Source organism: Stegostoma tigrinum, chromosome 25 (assembly GCF_030684315.1).
Source record: "Stegostoma tigrinum isolate sSteTig4 chromosome 25, sSteTig4.hap1, whole genome shotgun sequence".
Taxonomy (NCBI): Eukaryota; Metazoa; Chordata; class Chondrichthyes; order Orectolobiformes; family Stegostomatidae; genus Stegostoma; species Stegostoma tigrinum.
This window is the reverse complement of record NC_081378.1, coordinates 6,255,658-6,270,530: the sequence shown is the minus strand read 5'-3', so window position 1 is coordinate 6,270,530 and position 14,873 is coordinate 6,255,658. Positions and strand designations below refer to the sequence as shown.

General features: G+C 44.0%; 1 protein-coding gene across 3 annotated transcripts in view; it reads left to right on the top strand.

Annotated features, from left to right (window-relative positions):
• prkcq (protein kinase C, theta) overlaps positions 1-14,873 on the top strand; it is a 158,603-nt gene that overhangs the window by 87,817 nt on the left and 55,913 nt on the right. For all 3 annotated transcript variants that reach the window (XM_048554528.2, XM_048554527.2, XM_059654463.1), the window contains 6 exons: positions 1,958-2,120; positions 3,620-3,651; positions 3,750-3,835; positions 5,683-5,812; positions 7,028-7,137; positions 13,483-13,597. In XM_048554528.2, coding sequence (XP_048410485.2) covers positions 1,958-2,120; positions 3,620-3,651; positions 3,750-3,835; positions 5,683-5,812; positions 7,028-7,137; positions 13,483-13,597 — 636 coding nt within the window. The remainder of the gene's footprint in view (positions 1-1,957; positions 2,121-3,619; positions 3,652-3,749; positions 3,836-5,682; positions 5,813-7,027; positions 7,138-13,482; positions 13,598-14,873) is intronic.

Below are 14,873 nucleotides of genomic sequence, written 5' to 3'. Positions count from 1 at the left end.
CCTTCTGTTTTCAGCAGCTTTCTGGGTTGGAATTTGCCCTGCCTCTGCCCCGATCTTATTTATAAGCCTCATTCTTTATTCACACTGTCTGTTGCTTTCTCTCTACATCCCAATATTTCTCAATGTTTGCTGACTTCTTAAAGAAAAATGTTATCCGCTATATTTCCTAAAACTTGTGCCTTCAATAAAGCTGACCCACCCCATCCCACAAATGCTACCTTTCAGATTACCACATGAAGTTGAAAGGACGTGAGTAGTGGTCTATGAGAGCTTTTAAAGGGAGAGGCCCTTCATTGCACTGAAGAAAGCACTTCCTTCCTTTTCACAACATCACAGCATGTCAGACAAAAAACCTGAAAGCTGCCCTCGGTTTTCAAACAATTTTAGGCTTTCAGTTGCTATATCAACCCTGCTACACTGGATACACATTTGCTCCAGACAACTGTACATTCTGTCGTCTTAGAAATTTATGAAAAATAAATTGTGAGTGAATTGCAGGAAATAACCGAATGCAATTTAGGAAAGACATTCTTAAATTCACTCATGGGTTGTGGGATTTACTGGCTTCTTCAGTATATACTGCCTGTCCCTAGTTATCCCTTGAGATGAGGGGGTTGAGCTGCCTCCTTGAACCACTGCATTCCATGTGCTGTAGGTTGACCCACATTGCTGTTAGGGAAGAAATTCCAGGATTTTGACCCAGTGACTCTGAAGTATATTTCCATGTCAAAATGGGGAGGGGAACTTGCAGGCGGTGGTGTCCCCATGTATCTGCTGTCATTATCCTTGTAGATGGAAAAGATCATGGGTTTGGAAGGTTCTGCCAAAGGAGCCTCTGTGAATTTCTGCAATGTTCGACAAATCACAATCAGTCAGCGGTTGCGAGAACTACAGATGCTGGGGTCAGAGACAACTCAGTGTGGAGCTGGAGGGACACAGCAGGCCAGGCAGCATCAGAGCAGCAGGAAGAATCCCAACCCAAAACGCCAACTTTCCTGTTCTTCTGATGCTGTCTGTGTTCCTCCAGCCCCACACTGTGTAAGTCAGAATCAGTCAATTGTTTGGTGTTAACTAAAAGTGATATATCTTCCATAGGCTTTTAGTCTGTTAAGGAATGATTAACGTTCACCACAGCCTGTTCTTGGTGTGAAAAATCCACTTATTTGTACACTAGTAATTAACAACAGATTTGAAGTGATCGATAAAGAACTGATGACAAATGCGGAAAGTCTCTCAATGCAGTGAGTAGATTGGATTCAGGCAGCATTACCTGCTGAGTTGTTGGCTTAGAGCATAATATCTGAATGACCAATAAAATTGCAGGGATATGAGAATAGAGAGCAGGTGTGGGATTAATTGGGTTGCTGTTTGAAAGTGCCCAGCATGGAGCAGATGGGCTGAATGACCTCATCTGCATCATTCCATTCCATAATGCGAAGGAGCATTGACCTAGCTAGAGGAGCAATGGGTGATTTCCCAATTCTCTAAGCTGGCACATTGTATTTTGATGGCTCATTGTGTTTTAACAGCAGCCCAAGGCTCACCTCATGATCCCAAAAATGATTGCGCTCAGCAACTGGCTTCTGGACTTTCTGAATCTCTACAAATCTTGGCAGGGAGAATGTGCATAAATGGAAAATTGAATTGCATCAAATTCTCAGTGGCTGTGTGTGGAGTGTATCAGACACCTTGTTGGCCACTAGACTTGCTTCAAAATTGATTTCTTTGCCACAATTTCAGTGCAGAAACCGTAGAAATTTTACAGGACAGAAAGGGTCTTAAGTTGTTGCCTGATGATTTAAGCAGGGTGGTTACTTTCTGTTGAGAGGCCAAACCATTGTTTTCTGTTGATGACACCAGAGGAAAGTAGGTCACTGTTCTTTCAGCCAGTCCAGAGATGTAGGTGTGAAATTGCAGCATCACATAATGACTAACACTCAGTTTTCCTCCCCACCAGAAAACAAAGCAACTGCAGAAGGTGAAACAGAAGGTTTGTTTGCACTGCACCAGAGAAGAGGAGCCATCAAGCAGGCCAAAGTTCATAATGTCAAGTGCCACGAGTTTATAGCGACTTTCTTCCCACAGCCCACCTTCTGTTCTGTCTGCCATGAATTTGTTTGGTACTTCCCTTTATTTTATCTCTTTCGTATTTATCTTGTAATTAATGGGTTTGTGTGTTTTGGGTTTATGGTCAGATGATCTAGGTTGTTCTGTTTTTTATCCAGTGCTCCAAGGGAATTTCACTTCAATGCAGTAATGCAGAGGGATTTTAGCTCCAGTTATTTGTTTGTTCTAGCCCCTGTGTCACATAGCAAAGCAAATCTCAATACAAATCTGTCACCATAATAGTACAAGAGGAAATTTGGACAAAGCCCATTCCCACATATGTAATATGGACAGTATTAAATATTGCTCAATTCAAGGCAGTAACCTCACATGAAGCATTTGTCCCCTAAATCTCTTGAAGGAATTCGAGATAATGGGAACTGCAGATGCTGGAGATTCCAAGATAATAAAATGTGAGGCTGGATGAACACAGCAGGCCAAGCAGCATCTCAGTGCTCCTGAGATGCTGCTTGGCTTGCTGTGTTCATCCAGCCTCACATTTTATTCTCTTGAAGGAATTGTTAGCTTTGGTCTCTGGGAGCTTTACATTGTTCATGTCAATGCTGACAAATGGGACCACATTAGTTGAGGATATCTGGTCAGCTCGGATGAGTTGGACTGAAGGGATTGTGTCCATGATGCACAGCTCTAAGACTCTATATGCTGACCGATCCAGCCTTTCTTCACATGTAAGTTTTGCCAATTGTAGGACTCAGCCTGGTACTGCTGCAGTCCGTTTTTCCATAGATAGACCCACAATGCTGTCAGGGAGAGAGTTCTGAGATTTTGACTCTTCAATAATGAGGGAATAGCAATATATTTCCAAGTGAGGGTGGTAATTGACTTGGAGGGGAACTTGCAGGTGATGGTGTTCCCATGTATCTGCTGCCCTTTATATTATGCAGGAAACAGCTCTGTGATATCATTACCTGGTTACTCCAGGGTCCTAAAGCCCCCAGGGTCCTAAAGCCCTGACACAACTCTGGCCTACTGCAGGCCCCAGCTGGAATGCTGCTCAGGTGAGGTCAGCCTATTATTGACCAGTTAAACCCGAGGAGTTACCCTACTCCCAGTTTGGGAGTTCCTGAGCCTTAGTTCTTGTAGAAATGGATAATTGCGTTTCTCCCTTTGAGAAGCATGTGCACATTCCACACCAGAGACATACGGAACTCGGTCTGAATAAAATTGAAATACTTGGCCTTCCAAAGATCTGAAATAAAAGCAGAAAATGCTGGAGAAACTCTGCAGGTCTGGAAGCATCTGTGGAGAGACAAGCAGAGTTAATGTTTCGAGCTTCATATTACTCTTCTTTGGAAGCTGTTCTGCTTCTCTCTCCACAGAAGCTACCATACCTGCGGAGTTTTTACTAGCCCTTTCTGCTCTTATTTAAGAATCTTACCAATGTGGATTCCTCATTGCTTTGTGTTTGGTGACAGCTTTCTCTTGTGCACGTTCAGACAATGACAAAAAAAATGATGGATTGTTGAATTATGGTCATTCTCATTTCTTTCAGGGGATTAAATAAACAAGGATACCAATGCAGACGTATGTTCTTCTCCATTTTCCAACTAATTCAATCTAAAAATTTCGATACAGCTTGCTAGCTTTCAACACATTAAATCCTCCTTCTGTTTACCTTCCAGAGTGCAACGCTGCAATTCATAAGAAGTGCATTGATAAAATAATCGCCAAGTGTACAGGATCAGCAGTCAATAGCAGGGAAACCATTGTACGTATCACAGCCCCTGAACATGAAGAGTCTTTTCACACATGCCGTACAACAGAACCGAGAATCACAATGGCAGAGACAATTTGTCTGCAGCTGGTTTTAAATTCTTAACCAGGGCTATTTCCAGACAGCCACGTCAGTGCAAGTATACAAAGCCACCACAGTTCCCTAGGGCCGCTCTCTGTCTAAGGAGAGATGACTGGTGGAGGTTTAACCTGAGGTACACCTGATACTTACTGAAATTTATGGCCAGAAGGGGCAGTGTATAGACGTGGTGCTTTGTCACTGACTTAGGTGACGGGAGGTGTAGAGAAAGACAGTCCTTCGATGTGGCGTGGTGGCTTAGTGGTTAGCTATCCGGCCTCACAGCAGCAGCATCCTCAGGCAACTGCCTGTGTGGAGTTTGCACATTCTCCCCGTGTCTGCGTGGGTTTCCTCCAGGAAATCCCACAGTCCAAAGATGCACAGGCTAGGTAGATTGGCCATGCTAAATTGCCTGTAGTGTCCAGAGATGTGCAAGCGAGGTGGGTGAGCCATGGGGAATGTGGTATTACAGAGTGGGTCTGGGTGGGATGCTGTTCGGAGGGTTGGTGCGTACTCAATGGGCTGAATGGCCTTTTTCTGTCGGGATTCTGTGACTTCATGGTAACCTCAGCCAGTGCAGGAATTGAACCTGTGTTGTTAACTTCACACATGTCACAAACCAGCTGTCCAAGTTTACCAACCCCTATTGAAAATATATACACCTTCGACAGTAAATCTGCACTTCAGAATCAGTAATATTTCCTCTAATCAACGCCACACTAAGTATCTATCTAATCATCAACTGAGCCTGCAACAATTCGTACGTTTACCATATTATCAGCACAAGATCCATTTCAGACCATAAGACAAACAGGCAAAAGTTAGCCATTCGGCCCATCATGTCTCCTGCACCATTCAATCTTACAATGTATTATGTCCTTTTATTGTCACGTGTGCCCCATTTTTGGAGGATAGTGGAAAAACTTTTACATTATCTGCCTTCTTATGTCGACATCTTAGGTTCAAGTACCTTGATACAATTCTTGGATTCAGCAGGGGGCTAATAGTAGTTACTTAATTATACAGTGGAAGATAAGTTAAAAACAGGAATATATTAAGGGGTATATCAAGGAGTTAGCATTACAGTGTTTTAAGGTAAGGATTGTCCCCTCACATCAGCATCTGTCCAGGAGGTGCCGCCTGTGCGCTGCTCTAGGGGTTCCTTCCCATATGCTGCTGTGGGGCTTCTTTTTAGCTGATAGCCCCATTCTTCCACCTTCTCTCCATAACCTTTGATCCCCTCAACAATCAAGCTAAGACCAGAGGACATAGAAGCAGGGACGCACGTTCCTCAAACTGTTGCACTGTATTACATATTGTCCACTGGATGGTTTGCTAGGTTAAATTATCTGTGATGTTTGCGTGGTCTTTGCCAATAGAAAAGCATGAGGTTTGTAGGGTTGAACTGACGCAAACAGGTGGATTCCTCAGATCAAAGAAAAACTCAACATTTCCTCTTAAAATGTCACAAACATTTTAAAAATATTCAGTTAGCATAAACAAAAACTTAGTTTCCTCTCATAAGGCATTGACAGCAACATAATAGATTGTTTTCTCAGAAGCTAATGGAGGGAGTGTAACCCTTAATGTGGCCTTTGAGTCAGTGATAAAGCACCACATCTATACGTTGTCACTTCTGGCCATAAATTTCAGTTCATATCGGTGCTGTATTCCATGCTACGTGGATATATTTGAATGACAGTCACTATTCTCTTTCACGTGAAACTTTCCGCTAATTATCTGCATTTTCTTTTGCTCTCTAGTTTCACAAGGAACGGTTTAAAATAGATATGCCCCATCGATTTAAAGTCTACAACTACAAGAGCCCAACTTTCTGTGAGCACTGTGGGACCCTGCTGTGGGGTCTGGCAAGACAAGGTTTAAAGTGTGAAGGTAAGCTCAGAATTAGCAGAAATACAATAAATCAGGCAACAATCGCCCAAAATAAAAACCATTTCAAACATTCTCCCCTGCAGCTTCTCGTGAGCAATTTTAGAAGGCTTTTTTTGATCATCCACATCCAGTATCAATAGACTTAACACTTGAGGTTGTTGACTTGCTCACCGAGCTGCCTTGTTCTTCCTCAGATGTTGCATCACCGTGCTAGACGGCATTATCAGTGGAACCTCCGATGAATTTCTCCTGTAAATTCCATGCGGAGTAGAATAACATCACTTCATCAGAGGCTCCATTGATGATGTTACCTGGCATGGCGATGAAACATCTGAACAAGAACAAGCCAGCTCCACGAGCAAGTCAACAACCTCACCCACGGCCCAAGCTACAGGTCTTTTCCAAAACTTTAGACGTAAACACTACATGGCAGATGCACGATCTATCAGAGCACTGTTCTAGAACCTTGACTTAAATGCTGAAATTCGGCTCCCACCTGTTTCAGGCCAAAGTTTTGACTGTACGCTTTGAGACCTGCTCAAAAATTGAGTTAGCTAATGTGTTTTTTTTTGTAGTTTCCTCTGGGGTTTGCTGAAGTTTCAGTGAGAACTGAGTAGTAGGCATATTGAAACCACCCCTCAGGAATGTCTTATTTTCATATGTGTATCTTGGGGTGAGATAGAGATCATTAAAGGGCAATGGAAAGAAACCTATTCAGATTGCAACACTGCAGATGAATAGAATTATGTCTGCTGGAAAATTCCTCATCCCCACAAAAGGCTAACTGGATAAACTATGTTCACTCTTCCCACAGCAACGTTCCGTTTTGTCTGCGTAAAATTCCAATTTCTGGAAATGATTACATTTCAAGGTCCCTTACAATGCTTGGCGGAAAACAACAGAGTGCCATAAACAGTCCTTCAGTAACAAAGTGAATACCATGTCGCTGATCAATATTACCAGCTATAGATAATAAAATGTGAGGCTGGATGAACACAGCAGGCCAAGCAGCATCTCAGGAGCACAAAAGCTGACGTTTCGGGCCTGGACCCTTCATCAGAGGGTCCAGGCCCGAAACGTCAGCTTTTGTGCTCCTGAGATGCTGCTTGGCCTGCTGTGTTCATCCAGCCTCACATTTTATTATCTTGGAATCTCCAGCATCTGCAGTTCCCATTATCTCCAATATTACCTGCTGTTTGTTTTCCCCTCTGCCAGAGTGTGCCATGAATGTTCATCACAAATGCCAGAACAAAGTAGCAAATCTGTGTGGCGTTAACCAAAAGATGATGGCTGAGGCTTTGGCGCAAATAGAAAGTGAACAACAGGTATGGAACGTTCTTCAGCTACCATTTTGAGTCAAGTTTGAGAAGTCTTTTGTGTCACAGAAAACAGCATGAAATTAAAAGGTCGCCTGAGTAATATGATTAGTCCCAGTCTTGTTGTTCGACTGGGGAAATGGTCACACCTCAGTATGAGACTAAAGCTGTTTCAGGTGAGGAAAATAAAGACGGTGTAAATAACTTCACATTTGAAATGAATACTCAGTTCACATTGTTGTCCAGTTCTTCCTTAAAATAGCTTAGACAACTCCAACCAGAATGTTATCGATGAGTTTGCCTAGGTATCCCACAATATTGAAGCAATCAAATAACTATAAACACAAGTCAGTGCCAATGCAAAACAGTCCCAGCTTAATTGGGAAACAAGTTGCAAAAGTTTTTACAACAACACAATGCTATTTTTAACAAAAACAGAAGTTTCCGGAAAGGCTCAGCAGGTCTGGAAGCATCTGTGAAGTAAAAAACCAGAGTTAACATTTCGGGTCCTGACCCTTCCTCAGAACTCACTGGAGCATTCACTCTGATTTCTCACAACAGATGCTGCCAGACCGGCTGAGCTTTTCCAGCAATTTCTGGTTTTGTTTCTGATTTTCAGCATCTGCAGTTCTTTCAGTTTTTATGCAACACCATTTCTGATCCTTATCAATCCCTTAAGCTTACATTACTTCCCAAGTCTCTTGTAGATTTGTGCAGCCTCTATTTCTCTCTCTTCCCCTCTCTTCCCCTCTCTCTCTTTCTCTCTCTGCCTCCTTCTCTCTCTTCAGACTATCAGTGGCTCTCTGCCATTTGCCATGCTGGCCTCCTGAGAAGGTCCAAGAGGATTCTGGAGAAATTGGCCTGTAGATCCCTGTTTTTATACCTTTTTGGATGGTTTTCTGTAACTTTCTACACTTCTGGCCATTCGGAAGAGACATTTAATAATTTGAAAGTTAGTCAATTGTTTGGATGGCTTGCTACTGTTTGTTTCTGTCTGTAGCAGGACCCAGTGCTGGGCCCTCCTTTGTTTGGTGGATAAATTGTTGGGTGTATGTCTGTACAGGATAACTGTTGTCTTCTTCATTATGCTAATGTTATCAGTGCCTGGCTGCTGTGTTTACACTGTGCCTGGTGTGTGCATTTTGTGACTTCAGCGTTTTACTTGGCCAATGTACCCAGCATCCCTTGCTGTTTGGCCAAGTGCACAATCAATTGTGTTTTAGCAGCAAAGAGGCTAAGCATGTAAACTTTGCTCACTTCATTTTATTTGCATTTTGGGTGTCTTCTACCAAAAGGCTGATCTGAATGTTGAAGGTCTGCACTTGGGCATGTTGCAGACATGGACCCTAGAGTAATTGGGATGAAAAATGAATTTGTTGACACTTATGTAGCACCTTTCACATTGCCAGGATGTTCCACAACGCCTTGCAGCCAATAAAGCACATTTCAAGTGTCATCACCGATGCCATCTGGGGAATGCCACAGTCATTGTGTTCACAGCAGATGCTCTCTTTCTGTGATGGTAATTGAGCGATAAATATCGGCCACGAGACAACGTATAACTCCATATATTTCTTCAAATGAGTACTGCAGGATCTTTTCCATTTTCTTGAGGTGGTAGACAAGGTCTTAGTTTGAAAAGATGCCACCGACAACAGTGTTGCACTCCCTCAGCCCTGCATGGTACTAACAGCTGAGATTTCTGTGCTTGAGCATACTGTGGTCCAACTTGCTGCTCATTGACTCTGATGGCTCATAGGGCAGGATACTGCTTCCAGTAAGGGGCGAGGATAGACAAACATTCACACCATCCCCCTAGTATGCTGGCACCTTGGGCCGGTCCCTCGACGGGCCTGCAGGTCTTTTCTGCACTGTATGAGCCTATGAATCAGGGGAGGGGTTGGCAACCACCTTTCCTGGAGGTGTGCTCAAGGACAGAAGGACAAAGTATTGATGACAGACCAACGATGAGACAGTGGATGAAGTTTCCAGTCTGCCGAAGGCTGGTGGTGGTCTCGCATCAGCTGGTAAAGTGCCAGGCCAGCTCTCGAGGTAGGCTTTGAGGCCTTTGTGACCAACTGCCTGGCACCAGCTTCTGCATCAGACCTTTAAAAGTTCTGGTCAGATGGCATTTGGAATAATTTGAACAGTTTTGGGCCCCATATCTAAGGTACGATGTTCTGGTAATGGAGGGGGTACAGAGGAGGGTTACAAGAATGATCCTAGGGGAAGAAAGGCTTGTCATGTGCGGAGTGGTTGTGGACTCTGGGTCGATACTCGATGGAGTTTAGAAGGATGAGGCGGGGATCTGATTGAAACTTTTCAGAATATCGATAGGCCTGGATAGAGCTGACATGGAGAGGAGGTTTCCACTAGTAGGAGAGACTAGGACCAAGGGTACAGCCTCGGAGGGAAGGGATTACTCATAAGAACGGAGATGAACAGGAGTGCCAGGGTGGGACAGTGGCTCAGTGGTTAACACTGCTGCCTCACAGTGCCAGGGGCTCAGGTTCGATTCCAGCTTGGCTGACCGTCTATGTGGATTTTGCATTTTCTGCGTATGCTTCTGCTGTGTGCTTTGGTTCCTTCCCACAGTCCATAGATGTGCAGGTTAAATGGATTGGCCATGGTAACCTCGGTTTGCAAGGGCAGGATGGGAGGCTGGATCTGGATCGGGGGTGGGGGGGGGGATGCTTTTCAGCAGGTCAGCGCAGACTTGACAGGCCAGGTGGCCTCTTTCCAAACTGTAGGGATTGTATGAATTTCTTCATCGGGGTTGTGGGGGGGTAATCTATTGTTAGAGAGGGCTTTGGTGCCCAAGTCATTGAGTACATTTAAGAGAGAGGTTTTTGATTGGTCAAGTATTACCATTCAGGAACATATCAGCGATGATTAATCGGTGGACCAGACTTGATGGGCCAAATGGCCTGTTTCTGCTCCTAGGTCTCATATATAGTTGTGAGTGAGAGAAAATTGACCCAGAGATACTAGGAAGTGATTACAGTGAAAGGGCTCCAATTACCATTTAATGATCATGCAGATGCTTGTGTGTTTAATTATTGTGTGAAACTTGAGGTTAGATAATGGCCTAGTAATGACTGCAGAATGCCAGTTACTATTCATCATCCACACTGTCATTCACAGAATAGTTTGGTTGCCAGCTGGAAGCCCACTCAGATCCAGCCTGCCTCACGTCATTGATACCAGAGAATTATCTATAGTGCTGTCATTATTGGGAACTGCATAAGAAATAATTAACAGCTGATTCTGTTCGCAAGTATACATAATAGCAATATTCACCAAAAAACTCATACAGCTGCAGACTTTACAGTTTTGTGAACTCTGAGATTCAATATTCACACACAAAAACATCTGACTGTCCTCTCCAGGTGTATATGAATCATACAGGCCAAAAAAAGTCCTTCGGCCCATTTAGTCTCAGCTACCAAAATACACAACTACACTACACAAGCCACCCTTTCCCCGCACTAGGCCCATAGCCTTGAGTGTTACAAAATTTCAAGAACTCATCCAAGTACGTTTTTAAAGGTGGCGTGGTTGCCCTCCTTGAGGGTGGTACGGTGGCTCAGTGGTTAGCACTGCTGCCTCACAGTGCCAGGGACCCGGGTTCAATTCCACCCTCGGGTGACTGTCTGTGTGGAGTTTGCACATTTTCCCCATGTCTGTGTGGGCTTCCGTCGGATGCTCCGGTTTCCTCCCACAGTCCAAAGATGTGCAGGCTAGGCGGATTGGCTGTGCTAAGTTGCCCATACTGTTCGGGGATGTGTAGCTTAGGTGGAATACATCTGGGTTGGATGCTCTGATGGTCGGTGTGGGCTTGTTGGGCCGAAGGGCCTGTTTCCACACTGTCTGGATTCCATGATTTACCCTCCCGGGCAATGCATTCCAGACGCCCACCACCCTCTGGGGCAGAAACGCTTTCCTCAAATCCCCTCTTAAACCTCTGAACATGCTTTCAGTTTTCTGATTAAGTTGGTATACATCTGGCTGAAACCTGTACATATTTTAGGATAATCAGGGAAATTACAACCATTGGCTGTGAACAAATTGAACAATTGACCTGAGTGAGCAACTCTGAGCACCACACATTAGGAAAAATGTTTTAGCTTTAGAGTGAGCGTGGTGTACATTTGCTCGGATAATTCTGCACTCAAAGACAGCATCCTATCTGGATACATCAAAGTTTGGCAACTGCCCTTCCCAAGACTGCAAGGAACTGTAAAGAGCTGTGAACACAGCCCAGTCCTTCATACAAACCAACCTTCCATCCATTGGCTCCGTCTATACTTCCTGCTGCCTCAGGAAATTAACCAATGAAATCAAAAACTCGTCCCGCCCCAGTTATACTCTCTTTCACCCTCTTCCATTGGCCAGAAGACATAAAAGTCTGTGGACACGCACGAACAGATTCTTCCCCGCTGTTATTAGATGTCTGAATGTACCTCTCAAATCCAAATATTAGGGAAGACTTGTACCTTGGGTTGTTGATATGGTTGTTGACTTGCTGGCTGAGCTGGTAGATTTGTTCGCAAACATTTCATCACCATGCTAGGTAACATCATCAGTGCACCTCTGGGGAAGTGTTGGTGTTCTGTCCCACGCGAGACGCACGAGACTTCCTGGAGGCCCGGCACTCAATCCATTAACAAACATGTAGAACTGGACCCATAGACCAACCACTAAGAACCAAATCTAAAACAAATCCACCCAGCCCAGCAAACTGAGACACACAAGTTGCAAATGGGCTAGAACACTGACGCTTCCCCGGAGGCGCACTGATGATGTTACACAGTAAAGTGACAAAACATCTGCCAACAAACTTAACAGCTCAGCGAGCAAATCAACAAGTATGCCTCTCAAATGTTAAACTTAATGTTGGCCTCAGTCTCTGTGCATCTTCTCTGTAGCATAACATTGTATTCCTCACTCTGTTCTACTACACGATGAGCTTTGTATGGCGCAATCTGCACTGTGCACAAAACAAAACTTTTCACTGTAACTAGTATAAGTGGCAATAATCAATCAAATCACATTAAATCAGTTACGAGAAGCAATTAAATCATCTACGCCATATTTGCTGTGATTTAGAAGGTTAAAGAGTAATTTGATCAAAGATTGCAAGATATTCAGTGGAACAAAAGAGAGAAATCGATTTTAACAATTAGGGGTGTAAGGTTTAATGATCTAAAAATTAGTGGCGGATTTCTCAGGAATGAAGTTAGGAATCACAGCTACAGCAAGGGTGCAGAAGGCGTTTGGAACTCTGTTTGGCAAATTATTCTTGATCAGTCAGGAAATTAATGATTACAGGGAAAACTCAGGAAAGTGGACATGAGGAATGTTGAATCAGCCACAACCTTATTGAATGGCAGTATAGGCTGAAGCGGCCAAACAGCCTACTCCCTATGATGATCTAAGTGGTTATTAATGTCGGACTGATCGTTAATTTTAAAATTATACTTAAATTTGCCAAAGGGAGTTCAGTCTGGAGTTCAGTCACGGATGAGCCACGTACCCACTGGATGCTAGAACAGGCCAGCAGGGCTGAATGGCCGCCTCCTGTTCCTGTATTGTCATTTGTCACAATGCTTATGAGTCAGCACGCTGCAGCACTGAGCAATAGACAGAAATAGAGTTTCTCATTTTGAGACTGGGAGTGCAGGGGTGATGTGGGGACTTGGCTGAGACCGATTATAGGTGCACATTACCAAGGGCAACGCTGAAGGTTATAACAGTGCAGTCGTGGGCCGTATCTAAAATCAAGTGGATCCTGAGCCCTCAGGGATAGGTTTACCTTACCACGCTCAGTGATAAGCCACGCTAGCTGGTAAATCATCAGAAAGGCAGCCGAGAATTTGCAGCTTGCCTGTCTCAGCAATCAGTACTGGGTCTGAGGCAAAGAATACCTTTGTTTCCAATTGCACAATAAAAGGCGTGGCACTGGCCACGCTAAATTGCCCATAGTGCCCAGGGATGTGCAGGCTGGGCAGATTAGCCACAAGCAAAGCGGGGTTGCAGGGATAGAGTAGAAGGATGGATCTGGGTAGGATACTCTTCAGAGAGTTGGCATTGTCTCAATGGGCGGAATGGCTTTCTTCTACACTGTAGGGATTCTATGAAGATCTTGAACTGAGCCTCAACCAAACCCTATTACCTCCTCCCCTCTCAAAAAGAAAAAGCCTAAAAGATAGTAAGTGTGTGCCCAATAAATCAAATTGTTTTTCTTAAATTGGTGGATGTGGGATAATATAACTGGATAGTTCCCAGATTCTATTGATATTTTCTCTTGGTTGCTGATTCTGAGACATCCCATTTGTGTCCCTTTCGATCCAGGCACGTAACTTACGTGATCAAGTGGAAATAGGTCGAGAAAGACCCGTAGAAATCAACCAGTGTGTTCTCAAAAAGCCATCAGAAGCTGAACAGGTTGCTGCGTCTGCCAAGAAAGGTACTGTAACACCCTTCAACCACTTGATGTTTTGTTTCAACAGCGCAGGACCTGTGCAATTTCTGAAAGACATTATTTATTTAAACTGCCCAGTCCAGGCTCCCCAAGGGATTTAAGGTGCCCAGACTCATTTGCCACATTGTGCTCCCAGGAAATAACACAAAGATCATCCTTGTGAGAACAAGCATACACAAGAAAATACTATGCTTGGAGAGAGATAATGGGAACTGCAGATGCTGGAGAATCCAAGATAACAAAGTGTGGAGCTGGATGAACACAGCAGGCCGAGCAGCATCTTGTCACACTACGTTATCTAAAATGCTATGCTGTTGGTTTATCTGGGACCACCATCTACCCTCCTTGGAGAGTCATTCAGAGACCAAGTGAAGCAGGCAAGGAAACTCAACTTAGCTTTTTAGGCTCTGAGAAACAAACTGGAGTTTCAGCCTCCATCCATACTGTGTCCCAAATCTGTATCTGAACAAATAGTGAACCCGCTGCAAAGCTGCACTAACTTCTTACAAAGGCTTTAAATACTATTTAAAAAAGTACTGCGCTATTCGTAATAAACATGAATAGTGATCCAGGGGGCAGGTGGATATTACTCCGTAAACTCCACAGGTCTGGCAGCATCTGTGGAGAGAGCAGCAGAGTTGGTTTTGAGTTATAGAGTCATAGAGTTGCACAGCACAGAAACAGACCCTTCGGTCCAACTCCTCCATGCTGACATTCTGCATAAACCTAGTCCCATTTGGCCCAAATCCATCTAAACCCTTCCTATTCATGTCCCCATCCAGACGTCTTTTAAATGTTATAATTGTACCAGCCTCCACCACTTTCCTCTGGTAGTTCATTCCATACACTAATCACCCTCTGTGTGAAAATGTTGCCCCCAGGTCTCTTTTAAAAATCTTTCCTCTCTCACCTAAAACCTGTGCTCTCCAGTTTTGGACTCCCCTACCTTTGGAAAAAGACCTTGGATATTCACCTTTTCCATGACCCTCATGTTTTTATAAACCTCTAAAAGGTCACCCCTCAGCCTCCAATGGGTCTCGGGAAAATGGCCCTTAGCCCATTCAGCTTTTCCTGGTAGCACAAGCACTCCAATCCTGACAACATTCTTGTAAATCTTTTGAAGTTGAACAACATCTTTCCCATGGCAGGGAGACCAGAATTGAATGCAGTATTACAAAAGTGGCCGAACCAATGACCCTTCCTCAGACTTGCTGAGTTTGCCCAGCAATCTTTATTTTTGTTTCACATCTCCAGCGTCCAC